The following is a 14,942-nucleotide window of genomic DNA, read 5'->3' on the forward strand; positions in this document are numbered from 1 at the left end:
TTATGTCAGGGACAGTATCAGGTCCTAGGAATTTAGAAGTGATAAAAGACAAGGTCCTGTCATCAAGGAACTGTGTAAAAAAGGTGATAGGACAAATATGTAGGTCACCTTGGTCATAAGCAGCCATAAAGACTATGAGAAGTGTCTCTGACATTCAGAGTAGGGAGGACTCGGACGTGGCCTGTTGGACCAGGCAAGTCATCATGGAGGTGGTGGCCTTGAGCTGAGTGGTAGAAGGCATGGATGAAGAGAGGGGGTGGAAAGAAGGGTTTTCATCAGACTTGGGTGATATTGAACTTGGTCCTTCCCCACCAGTCCCAGAGAGATCTCCACAGTGATCAGATCCCTCTCAGTCCACAGAGACTTAGCCAGTGTACCCACTACACTCAGGCCACACTGAAGGTCACAGTCTCTGTTCACTCATTTGTAAGGGTTTCCCTTTGGCCCACATCCTGCTGCATTCCACTGAGGAATTCAGACCTGGGAATTGTGAAACATCTGCATAAATAGTCCATGCACAGCTGCCCTCCAATAATATGTAGCCGGAAGGCTTCAGTGGAGGATGGATAAAAGGCCTCCCTCCAGACTCCTCCTCCTGGAATGATTTGTCCACACATCCTTCTCTAGGGTGAGGCTACCTCTGGGTGAGGAAACACTTGCATGTCCCTCACTCAGATGTGGCCAAGGCAGGCCCGATCTCTCCTCTGCTTCTGCCCAGGGAGTAGATAACCCAGGTAAGAGAGCTTTGGGGCAGGGAGAAGGGAAGGGAAGTGGTCCCTACAAAAGACCTCAAATGATTTAACATGGAAAAAAGTAATAGAAGTCAGAGGGTTAAAGAAGTGGAGAAGATATACCCAAGCTTAGGAATCTCAGGACAAAGTAAAACTGAATGAAAAAAAAAAGAGTAGAGATTCATTATTCCTTTACATCTGACCGTGGTGGACCCTGGTCTGGGAAAGTAGACAGTCTGCCCAATTCAGCTACACTTTGTTTAAGAAGAGGATTAAGTTAATAGCTTGGTTGTTGGTGAGTGGGTCCCCTGGGAGTTCCCACCAATGGCTTACTCCTCAAATGTACCCACTCAGATCCATTTCTGTCCCTCCTAGGAGGGATTTAGCATATTGTAAATGCCAGCTCTATTTTGACAGCTCTAGCCCATGGAGAAAAGAAACAGATAATTCAAGGACCTGACTTAATTGAATTCTCTTTTGCCTTCCAGCTTCCACTCGCTAGTCCACTGATGTCACAACAGAAGCAGGAATCCTGGGAGCCTCCTAATGCTCCCAAATGCTCACCTCGACAGTGCCCAAATGCCTCCCTGGCTCCCTGCTCTGCTCCTTGCTGTGACCTCTGTTCAGGAGGCTACAATTCTGGTTCCCAAAAGCCCGGGGAGCAGAGCCCTGGCAGCTCTCAGAGGGCTCACCGCAAGAAGCCCCGCTGTCTCAGTGGTGGCTCAGTCTACCACATCAAAGAGGAGGAGTGCTGAGGTGACCAGCCCTAAGGACAGGGACATAGGTACAGTGGCTCTCTCTCATCCACCTTTCTGAATTCATGCTGCTGGGAAGCTCAGGCTTGCACCCTCTATTTAGGGCTGGGAAACACTTCCTGGTCCCCATAAGCTGGACTCCTACTTCTGTCTTCTATGCACTCAGCTCAGCCAACAATGTGGAGTCAGAGCCCTGGCTGCTGTAAATCCCTGAGGTCACCTGAGGGGCAAAGGCTTCTACAGGTGGATGCTGCCCCTTTCCTTCCAAGATGTTGACTGGTATTGCTTCAGAGACACATGGTTTGAGATTTCTGTCTCAGCATCCTTGTAGCCATCAACCTATGTCATTGCAGAATCCCTACATTGAAAACTTTTGTGTGACAAGCATGCTGAGCACCTACTCTATATTGTGCTCTGTGTTAACAGATGTAATAGGAAATTTATCCCTGTTCTAGAAAAGCTTAAAATCTCATGGGAGAAACAATGTACATTGTATATTGAAATATGCAGACTAATAAATATAATTTTAAGGTGATTGACATACTTCTTTTTTTTTCTCACTTTGTGTGAACTCAAAAGGGGGAAAAGAGTATAAAAGGTCAAGGACAGAAGGGAAAGACTCATCTTGATGGTGTAGATCAGAAGTGGTTTCCTTGGAAGGAGAACTCTGAAGCAGAGAGAACATGTTGTTTGGGGAAGAACAACCTCCAGGGTAGGCAGCATTTCAACAAGGCTTTTAAAGATAAGCAGACTTTGGTGTTGGGGGTGGAACAAAGGTGAGGATCTTTCCAGGTAGAAATGATACTTTTCATGTGCAAGTGGAACACTTGCCCATGACATGGGTTTCAACTTGGCTAGACTGCCGGGAGTGAGATGATCATATGAAATAGCTCATAAGCCAGGTATGAAACTGCAACTCCCAAAGCACTATTGTCCTGGGGCGGAGAGGACCTGAGATAAAGCAGAGGGACCTGGCAGGGCTTGAGGCTCAACATGGTTGCATATCAGTATAAGTTCTAGGTAATAATTTTTAATTGATTCTCATTTTCTGAGGGACACTAAAAATATGTTTTTAACCCAGTCCAGCAGATTCTATTTCCCAGCCTCAGAGCAAAGAATCAGCCTGTCTATGATTCCCAAAACACAAGATGTCAATTTTCACAGCTTAGCAATCCTTTTGAAGGCTGGAACCTTGTTTTTGCCTCTGCTATGATCTATATCTCTATATAAGCATATATAGAGAGCATAATTTTATATAATTATAATTTTGAATGTGTAATTTTTCTCACTATACAAATGCTGCACACCTGTATAAAGATGTTTTATTGTAAATAAGCATAAGGAAGATGATAAAAACCAACCAAAAATCTTTTTTTTAATTAATTTAATTTATTTATTTATTAACATATACTGTATTATTAGCCCCAGGGGTACAGATCTGTGAATCGCCAGGTTTATATGCTTCACAGCACACACCATAGCACATACCTTCCCCAAAGTCCATAACCCAACCACCCTCTCCCTAGCCCCCTCTCCCCAGCCACCCTCAGTTTGTTTTGTGACATTAAGAGTCTCTTATGGTTTGTCTCCCTCCTAATTCCATCTTGTTTCATTTATTCTTTTCCTACCCTCCTACCCTTCCTACCCCATGTTGCTTCTCGACTTCCTCATATCAGGGAGATCATATGATAGTTGTCTTTCTCTGATTGACTTATTTCGCTAAGCATAATACCCTCTAGTTCCATCCACATCATCACAAATGGCAACATTTCATTTCTTTTGATGACTGCATAGTATTCCATTGTATATATATACCTCATCTTCTTTATCCATTCATCTGTTCATGGACATCTAGGTTCTTTCCATAGTTTGGCTATTGTGGACATTGCTGCTATAAACATTTGGGTGCACATGCCCCTTCAGATCACTACATTTGTATCTTTAGAAGACCAACCAAAAATCTTATCACCCTAAAATAACTACTAATAATTTCAGGATCTATTTCCAAACTTCATAAAAAAACACAAAACAGGATCATTTCAGAATACTTTGTAACCTGATGTTTTACTTAACAGTACAATGTTAATACACTTACGTGCTAATAAATATTGATCGACACTATTATAGTCCATCCTGTGAACACACAATGATTTGTGTAGTTTCCTGATTTGGGGCACTTACATTGCTTCCACCTTTTTGCTGTCTAAATAACAGTAAAATAAACATTCTCATTGGCGATTATTCTTAGTAATTTTCCTAAGATAAATTTTTAGAATTGGAATTCTAAAATTGTCAAAGACTATGAAGACTTTTTTCAAACTCTTCTGGAAGATTGCATCTTAGAGGCAATGAAAATGTCTCCATTTAAGAAAATCATTTTGGAGAAAGGGATTTCTTTTGTTCAAGAGCAAGAGTGAGTACTATGTCAAAAAATTACTCTAGTTATGGGCACCTGGTGGCTCAGTCATTTAAGTGTCCAACTCTTGACCTCAGCTCAGGTCATGATCTTGGGGTCCTGGGACAGAGTCCTGCATGGGTTTCCGTGCTCATCAGGGAGTCTGCTTTAGATTCTTTTTCCTTGTCCCCTTGCTTCCCTACACCACCACGACCACATGCACACTCTCCCTCTATCACGCAAATAAATAAATATTCTAAAAAATTACTCTAACTAAAGGAAAAAAAAAACACTTTCTGAGAAACTGGGAAAATATCTACTTATTTTACTGTCATGAAATCTATAATTTAAAAAAAAATTAAATGCTTTCTCCTATTGAGGGAAAAAGGATGCTATTTGTTGAATAAAACAAGGCCTTATGAATTTTGACATACCATTGCTTGAAATTCCATACTTAGCTGATAAGCTTTAAATATCCTTGATTTTAGATGTTCAGTTATGTTTGTGTGAGAGAATTCTGGGGGAAAAATCTAATTTTTCCCTAAGGAAAAAAAAAATCAATATTTGGTTGATTGTGCAAAGCTTAATATGTAAGAATGTCTTTTTTTTCCCCTATTTTTTATTTCTGTTCTTTACTGAACATGTAGATTCACCAAATAACAATTTTAAAGAAAAGTTTTGACAGAAACAAATTTTCTTTAACAAGAGTACTATTTAATAATTGACCTACTCAGGTTCCCTAATCAGTACTTGGATTCCCTTCAATAATTGTTCACCTTATATATTATTGCATACTACACTATTTAGTCTGTATCAAATTGATTTTGAAATTTCTACATCAAAAAAACACAGTGATTTGATCATTAGTTTTCTTCATAAAGTCTGCATTTGACATCCTCACACTTTCAAAATATGTCTGTACATCAAAAATGTCAATATTATGAGTGTCTTCTTTGGTGTGGTTTCAGTATGGTTTCATTTTAATATTGTACATTTACCTTTGTTTTATAATAAATGACTAAAAATGCAGACTTCACATTTTGTACAAAATGTCCTATATCCAAAATCTTACATTTATAGGGATAGTCGAAATAGGTAAGTGACACCACCAGGGTTGTGTTTTGTTTTATTTTGCTTTTGTTTTGTTTTACTATATCTAACATCATACTTTTAACAAGTGTCAAGTAGTTCTACATTTTTAACATTTTCTAATTAGAAAATTTCATTTTGACATATGTTATTTAATATGCTTTTTTGTCTAATTTTTTAAATGGTACTTCAATATTATATGGACTAAATGAAGAACATAGAAATTTTTTTTTAGAAAGCAAGTTGTGAAATGTTTTAAGGTCCCTTAGTGACTTTGAAAGAGCCATGTTCAATTCACCTGGGGAAACATGGGTGACTAATTCAATAGGGCTCTGTCCTCACCAGTTTCTACTGAAGCCTTCCAGAAGGGACATTCTCACCTGGGAACTGAACTGAGCCCAGTGATCTCACACCCTCCCTCAGAGTGTCCTGCTTTCCTGGATCTCCAGTTGGAAGAAACATGTTCTCCCTAGCTTGGCCAATGGTCACCACTAGGGATGCCAGCCTAGCCCACACCCTGGGTCCAATGCATTTTCAGCAGTTTCCTTTACAATGTTTGACAGACCCTCCTTTATTATATCCTATATGCTCTATAATAGAGCACAAATAATAATAAAAAGTTATTGCCTTTACTTATTCTTGTCAAGCTGCCATTAATAAAATATGAAACCAAAATCATCCTAAGACAAAACAAATTTGTCATGCTGATTTCATCTCTTATTTAGTGGCAAGTCAAGAAATGCTGCCTCAACTTGGCAAGTGAAGAAATAGGGTTTGAGTTACAGTATTTAAAGTTATAGAGGTAAAAAATAGCAGCATGAAAAATAAAACATGTCTAAATAAGAGGAAGGGAGGGAAGGGATGACAAACATGAGCTATTCATTGTGCTTCATTAGGGAAGTGAATAGATACATCTAAAAGGACCCAAAGAAATAAGTGCATGCACAGATTATTTAGAATGAAACTTATTTTTTTCATATTACAACCTATCAGATTACCTGATTTTTAATTTTCATGTAATGTATTACATTATTTTATAAAATCACATCCTGTTTTTACATACGTCTATGTGAGTCCTAGGCCAAACCTTCCTTAACAGAACAAGTACACATTCAGAACTCTGTCAGATGAAACCCTTTTCAAATCTTTGAAAACCCTGAGATCCTATGCAAGTTTCTGTGCCTTTCTATGCCTCAGTTTTCTCATCTGAAAATTAGGCAAAATAATAATATGTGCCTCTTGAAACTGTAGAAGGAATTATATATGATATTATAGGTGACATATTTTGATGTATTTAGCTCAATAAACGTTAGTTGTAATTATACTTGGGATGCAATTAATTGTTTTTGAATATTTTATTTGAGAGAGAGAGCATGCTTGAGCATGCGCAAGTGCAGGTGGGGTCGGGAGAGGGAGAAAGAGAATCCCAAGCAAACTCTGCTCTGAGCACGGACCCATCCCACAACTCGGAGATGATGACCTGAGCTGAAATCAATAGTCAGACACTTAACCGACTGAGCCACGCGGGTAACCCATGTCGTGCACTTAATTTTTTAAATTGGCTTTTTTATTTCAGGATAGTCATAGATTTATAGGAAAGTTGCAAAGATGGTACAGAGAATTTCCCATGTTCCCTGCATCCAGTTTCCCCTGTGGTTCAGCTCTTATATTAGCATGGTACAATTATTATCATTGAAGAATCAATATTGATATGTTATTATTAACTAAAGTCCATAGCCATATTCTATTTGGGTTTCCTTAATTTTTACCAAATGTCTTTTTTGTGTTCTTGGATTCCAATCAGGGTACCACATTACATTCAGTTGTCTTGTGTCCATAGGATCCTTTCGACTGTGACAGTTTCTTAGACCTATCTTATTTTTGGTGACCTTGAGGGTTTTGAGGGGTGCCAGTTAGGTATTTTGTAGAATGTCTCTCAACTGAGATTTGTGTGGTGTTTTCCTCCTGCTTGTAATGGGTTTACAGATCTGGGGGAGGAAGACAGATCACAGGGGTAAAGCCATTGTATCAGGGGTACGTGCTGTCAACACGCCATCACTGTTGAAATCGACTGACTATCTGGCTGTGGCAGTGTTTGCAGATTTCCCACCATAAAGGTGCTCTTTTTCTTTCCCTTAACATATTCTTCCCTTTGGAAGGAAGTCACTAAACGCAGCCCATTCAAAGAGGTAGGGACTTATGTTCCACCTCCTTGAGGGGACACTACTATAAATTATTTGGGAATTTTCTGTAGAAAGATTTGTTTGTTCTCCTGTTTCTCTTTTCTTAAACTTTATCATTTATTAATATCAGTATTGACTCACAGATATTGGATATCTATTTGTTTTATACTTTGGGTTGTAATCCAATGCCCTGCTTTCTATTTTGTTGTTCATACCCTTCCGGCTTTGGGATCCCTCTCAATCAGTTCCTGCATCCCTTTGACACAACTCCAGTGGTTTCTTTTTTAAGCACTTCTTTGCTTTAGGGCACTATTTATTACATGATTCAGGCTTATTTTGCATAATCTTTGCTCCAGACCTAGATTCAGATATTTGTTTTGTAAGCCCTGGTTTCTTTCTTTCTTTTTTTTTTTTAATTTTTTTTAATTTTTTTTTCAGCATAACAGTTTTCCTTGTTTTTGTACCACACCCAGTGCTCCATGCAATCCGTGCCCTCTCCAATACCCACCACCTGGATCCCCCAACCTCCCACCCCCAGACCTTTCAAAACCCTCAGATTGTTTTTCAGAGTCCATAGTCTCTCATGGTTCACCTCCCCTTCCAATTTCCCCCAACTCCCTTCTCCTCTCTAACTCTCCTTGTCCTCCATGCTATTTGTTATGCTCCACAAATCAGTGAAATCATATAATTGACTCTCTCTGCTTGACTTATTTCACTCAGCATAATCTCTTCCAGTCCTGTCCATGTTGCTACAAAAGTTGGGTATTCATCCTTTCTGATGGAGGCATAATACTCCATAATGTATATGGACCACATCTTCCTTATCCATTCGTCCATTGAAGGGCATCTTGGTTCTTTCCACAGTTTGGCGACTGTGGCCATTGCTGCTATAAACATTGGGTAGAGATGGCCCTTCTTTTCACTACATCTGTATCTTTGGGGTAAATGCCCAGTAGTGCAATGGCAGGATCATAGGGAAGCTCTATTTTTATTTCTTGAGGAATCTCCACACTGTTCTCCAAAGTGGCTGCACCAACTTGCATTCCCACCAACAGTGGAAGAGGGTTCCCCTTTCTCCACATCCCCTCCAACACATGTTGTTTCTTGTCTTGCTAATTTTGGCCATTCTAAGTGGTGTAAGGTGGTATCTCAATGTGGTTTTAATTTGAATCTCCCTGATGACTAGTGATGATGAACATTTTTTCATGTGTCTGATAGCCATTTGTATGTCTTCATTGGACATATCTTCTGGACATATCTTCATGGACATTGGTTCATATCTTCTGCCCATTTTTTGATATGATTGTCTATTTTGTGTGTGTTGAGTTTGAGGAGTTCTTTATAGATCCTGGTTTCTTTTATTGGGGAACTGTATTGTAAACCAAGATCTGGGAGCTGATTTTTCATTGCTCCTGGGATGTCATTGCTTCCAGGTCTTCTCAATAGACAGTTCTTAGAAATATATATGTGTATATTAACCAGTGTCTGCACGCATACTTACAACTATTTCCATAGTTATCCATCTGTGTCTATAATAAGCTGAACATGAGTTCATATTGATGTCTGCAACTCTAATTCAATCATGGTTTATTCTAGGCTTTGTGAAAGGAGATTCAAAATGGAGTAAGCAAGCTTAGCTAGGAGGCCATAGAGAAAGGAATTTATGTACATCCTCATGGGACAAACTAAATTTTTACCAGCTGTAAGCCCTCAGCTTGAACTTATCTCCCTCCTCACTATGACACCTAAATTATTCACATTCTTCACTGCAAAGGAGCCAAGGTGATTTGACAAGTTTCAATCCCTTACTTGCATATTAACCCAACCAACTCCAGTTAACCTGGTTTCAATCAGAGAGGACATAAATGACAACTGTACTCATGATCTTTTGCTTTTATAAGTCTGCCCATTCTTGATCTTTCTCAGAACATGAATTAGGTTTCTACCTGAATCTGTCTCCAGAATTGCAATTCTAGTTGCCCAAATAAATGCCTGTTTGCTTAAATTATCAATGAATTCTTTCTTAGCCAACACCTCTTTCTTGCTATCTATAAACTCTCAATGAGAAATCTGGCTCCTGCCATCTACCACACAATGACATATTTGTTTAATCCAAGTGTCCAGATATGGTGTCTTCTATTTTGAAAACAAAATTTTGAGATGCCTAGGAGTCAGTGCATGATAGATGAGCAATGTTTTCTTGCCTCTAAAGGCTATAAAGACTGCTGATTAAAGAGGAGAGAATGTTGAAGGCTGAGTAAGGATGGGTCAGAGGAAAGACAGGGCCTCCTCAGGATCAAGGGACTGAATTGAAATGGATGATCTTTCAGGAGGACCTCCACCCACTAGAGATCATCGCCCAAACAGAGGCTCTGCTCAGCTTCCTCTTCCCACAAACAAGCTTCCATTACATGTTTTGGGCATAAAGCGTGAAGTCGTGAACACCGACCAGTGTGGGGCTATAGACAGGAGAAACCTCACTCCATACCTGGGCACAGGTTAGAACAGGTTTGGATTCTCCCTATGAACCAGAGTGGGTGAAGGCATAGAATCTTTTTCATGAAACTGCATGTGGAAAATCAGAAAGCAATGGGGGACAGGTTATGAGTCAATAAAAGGGCATAAATATTCAGTATGTGACCCACACAGTTACTCTACCTCATACTAATGATTAGTTCTGAACTTCTTGGCAGAGAGAATATATAGAAAGACAAATGCTCTAACATACATAGTTTTCAAGGGAAGTCTTGCACTTCTAACATTGATGTCTGAAGGAAATTGTTTGCAGTGGTCAGCTATATACTTAAAGTCATTGCTAGAACACAGCCACAGAAGAAAATGGCAAACCACTGATGTTTTGTCTCCCACTGAAAAAAGCGTGTAGCATTAAAATGAGACGCTGCTTATGAAATGACAGAAAGGGTCAGCCAAGGAAAAGGCAGATGCCTAAAAGCAGAAGATCTTCCAGTTCTAGTCAGAACTTGGTTCACCAGGGATAGAATTCACCTGTCTGTAAAATGTGACCAACAAAATAACCTTCATTCTTCATGTTGGTATGAGATAAGATAAAGGGTCCTAGATAAATGTGTTGTTTATTGCTTTGTTCACCCCCTGCTCAGGCGTTATCTAACACCTGACCAGTATAGGATCCCCTCAACACCCACGCCCACACACACAGTCTAACTTCTACACTTCTCTACTTAGCATCTGCCATCCCCCCGTTTGGAGCTTTGGCAGGCCCTCTCTATATGTGCCTTTAGTTGTCTTCATTATTCTGATTGGAAGTTCTGGAATTTCTACCCTTATCTCTGACAGGTTCTTTCTGTTTTGTTTTGATTGCCACAGGACAAGAAGTGATTGACACACCCTAAACCCCATGCAAACTCAGTCCCTGCCTGGATCAAGCATTAACTATACTGGTTTCTCTGGTACATTGTTTGCTCTCATAGGTTTTGGGTGAGTGAATTGTAGGGAAATTTCCCCATTATAGCTTAATATAATAGCCTTGATATATGAAAATCATTTCCCAAATATTTGACTGGAATCTACCTTAAATTCTTGCCTGATCCATCTCAGTATCCATTGTCACAGCTACAACCCCAACCCATGCAAGGCCCATGGGATTTCTGTAGAAGGTGGTGGTAGTCCTTAGGGTGAGACAGGAAGAGGGTTGTGAAATCAGCTTTCCCGAGTCACTGACACATTTTCTTGGCATTCACAAATCTTTGAAGAAATAAAAATATAGATCCTCATCACTGAGGGGCATTGAACTAGCCAAATGATTAATAATAATGATAAAGTATTATAAATATTATAATAACAACAAAAGACAATGAACTAGCCAAATAACAATTAATTATTATGTAAATAGTATAACAAAGGATGATGAACTAACCAAATAATTATTATCATAAATATCATAACAACAATAACACAAAGAACAATGTCAGCAATCTGTATTTACACAGAGCTTACTGTGGAGGAACACTCTTCTATCACTGTACACATGTTACTCATTTAATCCTCACAACAGCTTTATTAAATAGATACAATTTTTATCACCATTATAGATAAGCAGTCAAGGTACAGAGAAAACAAGTGACAAGCCTAATGTTGTACAACCAATAAGTAAGGGAACTTGGAATTAAAAGCCAGGTGATCTGAGTGCAGATACTTAGCTCTGATACTGTGCCCCCAAGAAGGCAGAGTTGGAATGAATAGGTTCTCTTGCTATCTATGTCCCTCACCTCCCCAACAAACCTCAAGCATAAACACTGAGTTGGAAATCAATTGACCTTATATTAGTCCTAATTCTGCCACTATTTTCACTTTATGAATTGAGTAAAATGAGTTATATGAATCTTCAACTCTCATTTGTGGAAGGAAGGCATATAACCAAGCTAAATGGCATATTTCATTATTAACCAATCCACTCATTCAACAAGTAATTAAGTGCCAACTATATGTCAAGAACTGCTTTTTTGAGGCCTTCTCATTATTTCTTTACTCTCTGATGCATGCTTTTATTAAAGAAAAATTTCTAGAGGCGCCTGGGTAGCTCAGTGGGTTAAAGCCCCTGCCTTCGGCTTGGGTCATGATCCCGTGGTCCTGAGATCGAGCCCCACATCGGGCTCTCTGCTCAACGGGGTGCCTGCTTCCCCTTCTCTCTCTGCCTGCCTCTCTGCCTACTTGTAATCTCTGTCTGTCAAATAAATAAAAAAATCTTTAAAGAAAAGAAAAGAAAAGAAAAATTTCTAATACAGATATCAGTCTAGAAAGAAATGGGCTGCTTTGTGAGCTAGTGAGTTCTCCAACTAAATGTGTTTCAGTTTAGCACAGAAAGCTCATCATTAGACATATGGGAGGGGGTATGGAACCACCAGGTAGAAAACTACACTAGATGTTTGCTAAGACCTCTCCAAGGCTGAATGATTTTCTGAGTTGTCTGTAATCCTTACAACTTTTAACTATCTATGAAGAACCCTGGAAGAGCTTGGAGGAATGTCAAAGTCTGTGGAAATAGTACTAGAATCTTCTGTGGACTGGATATAATTCTGTGGTACTACAAGAACACTCTAGGACTATACTTCCCAAACTAGGAGAATCCCCTGTCAATTTAAACATGCAAATTCTTAGGATTCAGTCCATGGAGATTATGACGTAATACGTCTTTTTTTTTTTTAAGATTTTATTTATTTATTTGACAGACAGAGATCAGAAGTAGGCAGAGGCAGGCAGAGAGAGAGAGAAGGAGGGAGGCAGGCTCCCTGCTGAGCAGAGAGCCCAATGGGGGGTTCGATCCCAGGACCCTGGGATCATGACCTGAGCTGAAGGCAGAGGCTTTAACCCACTGAGCCACCCAGGCGCTCTGACATAATAGGTCTTAACTGGGGACAGGAATCTGATTTTTAAAGTGTTTTTCAGATGGTACAACCAGGTTTAGAGTCCTTGATCTATAACAGCACTCAGAGCAAGACTGAAAGAATAGTTTCCTTGTTTCATGTAATCCTTGCTGGGTTAGCTCTATTGCTCTAGAACTGAGTGACTATGTGATCTGCACCTGCACTTAAACTCTCCAGTGCTCAACTTTTCTGTATGTGTTTATATCCACCCAACAGGGTTGTTGACAGGAGAAAACAAAACATCTGAAATGTAGTACAAATATTTTGGGGAGGGGAGGTGGGTGACCACTCTCTTCAAAAGTATAAAAGGCTGAGAAGCATAGTTTCACAGAATGACAGAGAGAAGGTCCTGATGTCATAGGTGAAAGTGCAGGCCCAAAAAGTCTGAGGAACTTACCTAAGTCTTCTTAATGCCTGCCTCCTATGTTCATATTTTATAGCACTGGTCTTCCTGGGTAGGGATAACACTACTGATACAACTGGAAGCAAGCTGTACAGTTTCATAGTCCCTGTCTTTCTCTGAAGATTCTGAAGACGTGTTAATTGCAGGACAAAGTATATAGTCTATTGAGTTATCTTCCCTTGGCACAGTGGAGAAAATGATAGTGAAGTCATTAGCATGGCATTGTGTTGAGTCAGAGATATTATCAGTACAAGCAGTCTTTTAGAATGGGAGGATGATGGAGCCAAAGGCCTGTCCTGCTCACTCTGCTGGGAGGAACCCACCTCTAACATCAGAAGAGAGGAATGAAGTTACATAGGAATAAGAAAGCTCTGACATTATAGGCTGTGGGGTCTTCTTTCTTAGAAGATTTAGAAATATCTTCTTGGGATCAGTGTCTAGAGGGAGAGGATAGGCAAAGTGTCCTCTCTCCATCCCTTCCTATATTAGAACTGAAAGGTATTGTTTGATAGTGACATTTGTAGACACAAGACACAACATAATTTTTTAGCTATTGCCCCACTCACTGAGGTCAGTTGAGGGTCCAGGGTGGAGCCTGGGATTGAAAGAAGGAATCCTTAGGTTTGTTATGTGGTAGAAGGATCCTCACAGTTATGAAGGACAATAGCTCAGGAAGTCACCCAGGTTTAATGTGATCTGGCAGCCCTGAACATGAGCTCTCATCATTAAGTCAGAGATCAAGAAAAAAACAACAAAGGCAAACACTCATTTCACAAATGGAGACCTTGAGGCCCAGAAGAAGCAAATGACCCATGGCTGGTTAGTGTCAGGACTGGAACTGTGCTACAAGGATGGCCTGCTACTTCAATCCAAGGGATTTTTCTGCAGTTGGATACATTACAGAAAATAAGGGCGGTACTGCCAGAACAGATGATATTGTTGTGTATCCCCCCCAGTCTCACAGGAACAGGACACAGAAGCTGGGAAATTCTTGGGACAACAGTGAATAATTATAACACTTATATTATAACTACAGCTTACAGAACACTTACTCAGTGCTGGGCATGGTGTTGATTTCTTTCCTCATTTGTTTTAATCATCACATTATACATGGTGGGCCTATGTCTCTAGCCTACACTGTACAGACAAGGGAGAGTGACTGGCTTTTGAGGCCACCTCATGTAAGTGATGGGAATGTGTTATGTTGAGTTGGTCTTGTCTTCTTTCTTTTATCCACTAATTGGGATGGATTAAGACCCATAGGGTCAGGTCACTGAATGCAGATCATGACTGTTCCTCCCACCCCAAGAGAAGTACAAGCTGTGTCAGTCCTTCAGCAAGTCAGGTATAAGTCCCATTGCCTCAAAGCAGATGAAAGACCTCAATGTGAGACAGGAATCCATCAAAATCCTAGAGGAGAACACAGGCAGTAACCTCTGTGACCTCAGCTACAGCAACTTCTTGCTAGACACATCTCCAAAGGCAAGGGAAAAAAGACAAAAATGAACTATTGGGACTTTATTAAGATAAAAAGCTTTTGCACAGAAAGGAAATAGTGACAAAACAAAGACAACTGACAGAACAGGAGAAGAATTTGCAAATATCTTATCAGATAAAGGGCTAATATCCAAAGTCTAAAAAGAACTTACCAAACTCAACATCCAAAGAACAAAAATAATCCAATCAACAAATGGGCAAAAGATCTAAATAGACATCTCTCCAAAGAAGACATGCAAATGACCAACAGACACATGAAAAAGTACTCAACATCACTCGGCACCAGGGAAATACAAATCAAAACCTAAAAAGATACCACCTCACACTGATTAGAATGGCTAAATTTAACAAACCAGGAAATGACAGTTGTTGGTGAGGATGCGGAGAAGGGGGAATGCTCTTACACTATGGTGGGTGTAGCTGGTGCAGCAACTCTGGAAAACAGTATGGAGTTTCCTCAAGAAGTTGAAAACAGAGATGCCTTTTG

The 14,942-nt window shown here is 39.8% G+C and overlaps 1 protein-coding gene across 1 annotated transcript; it reads left to right on the top strand.

The window, feature by feature from the left end:
* Positions 1-1,240: 1,240 nt before the first annotated feature.
* LCE6A (late cornified envelope 6A) lies at positions 1,241-10,524 on the top strand. The gene is given in 2 exon segments (XM_032843693.1): positions 1,241-1,487; positions 10,499-10,524. Coding segments are annotated over 2 exon segments (273 nt in total).
* The last annotated feature ends 4,418 nt before the right edge of the window (positions 10,525-14,942 follow it).

Source organism: Lontra canadensis, unplaced genomic scaffold (genome assembly GCF_010015895.1).
Source record: "Lontra canadensis isolate GAN:19392208 unplaced genomic scaffold, GSC_riverotter_1.0 scaffold142, whole genome shotgun sequence".
NCBI lineage: Eukaryota > Metazoa > Chordata > Mammalia > Carnivora > Mustelidae > Lontra > Lontra canadensis.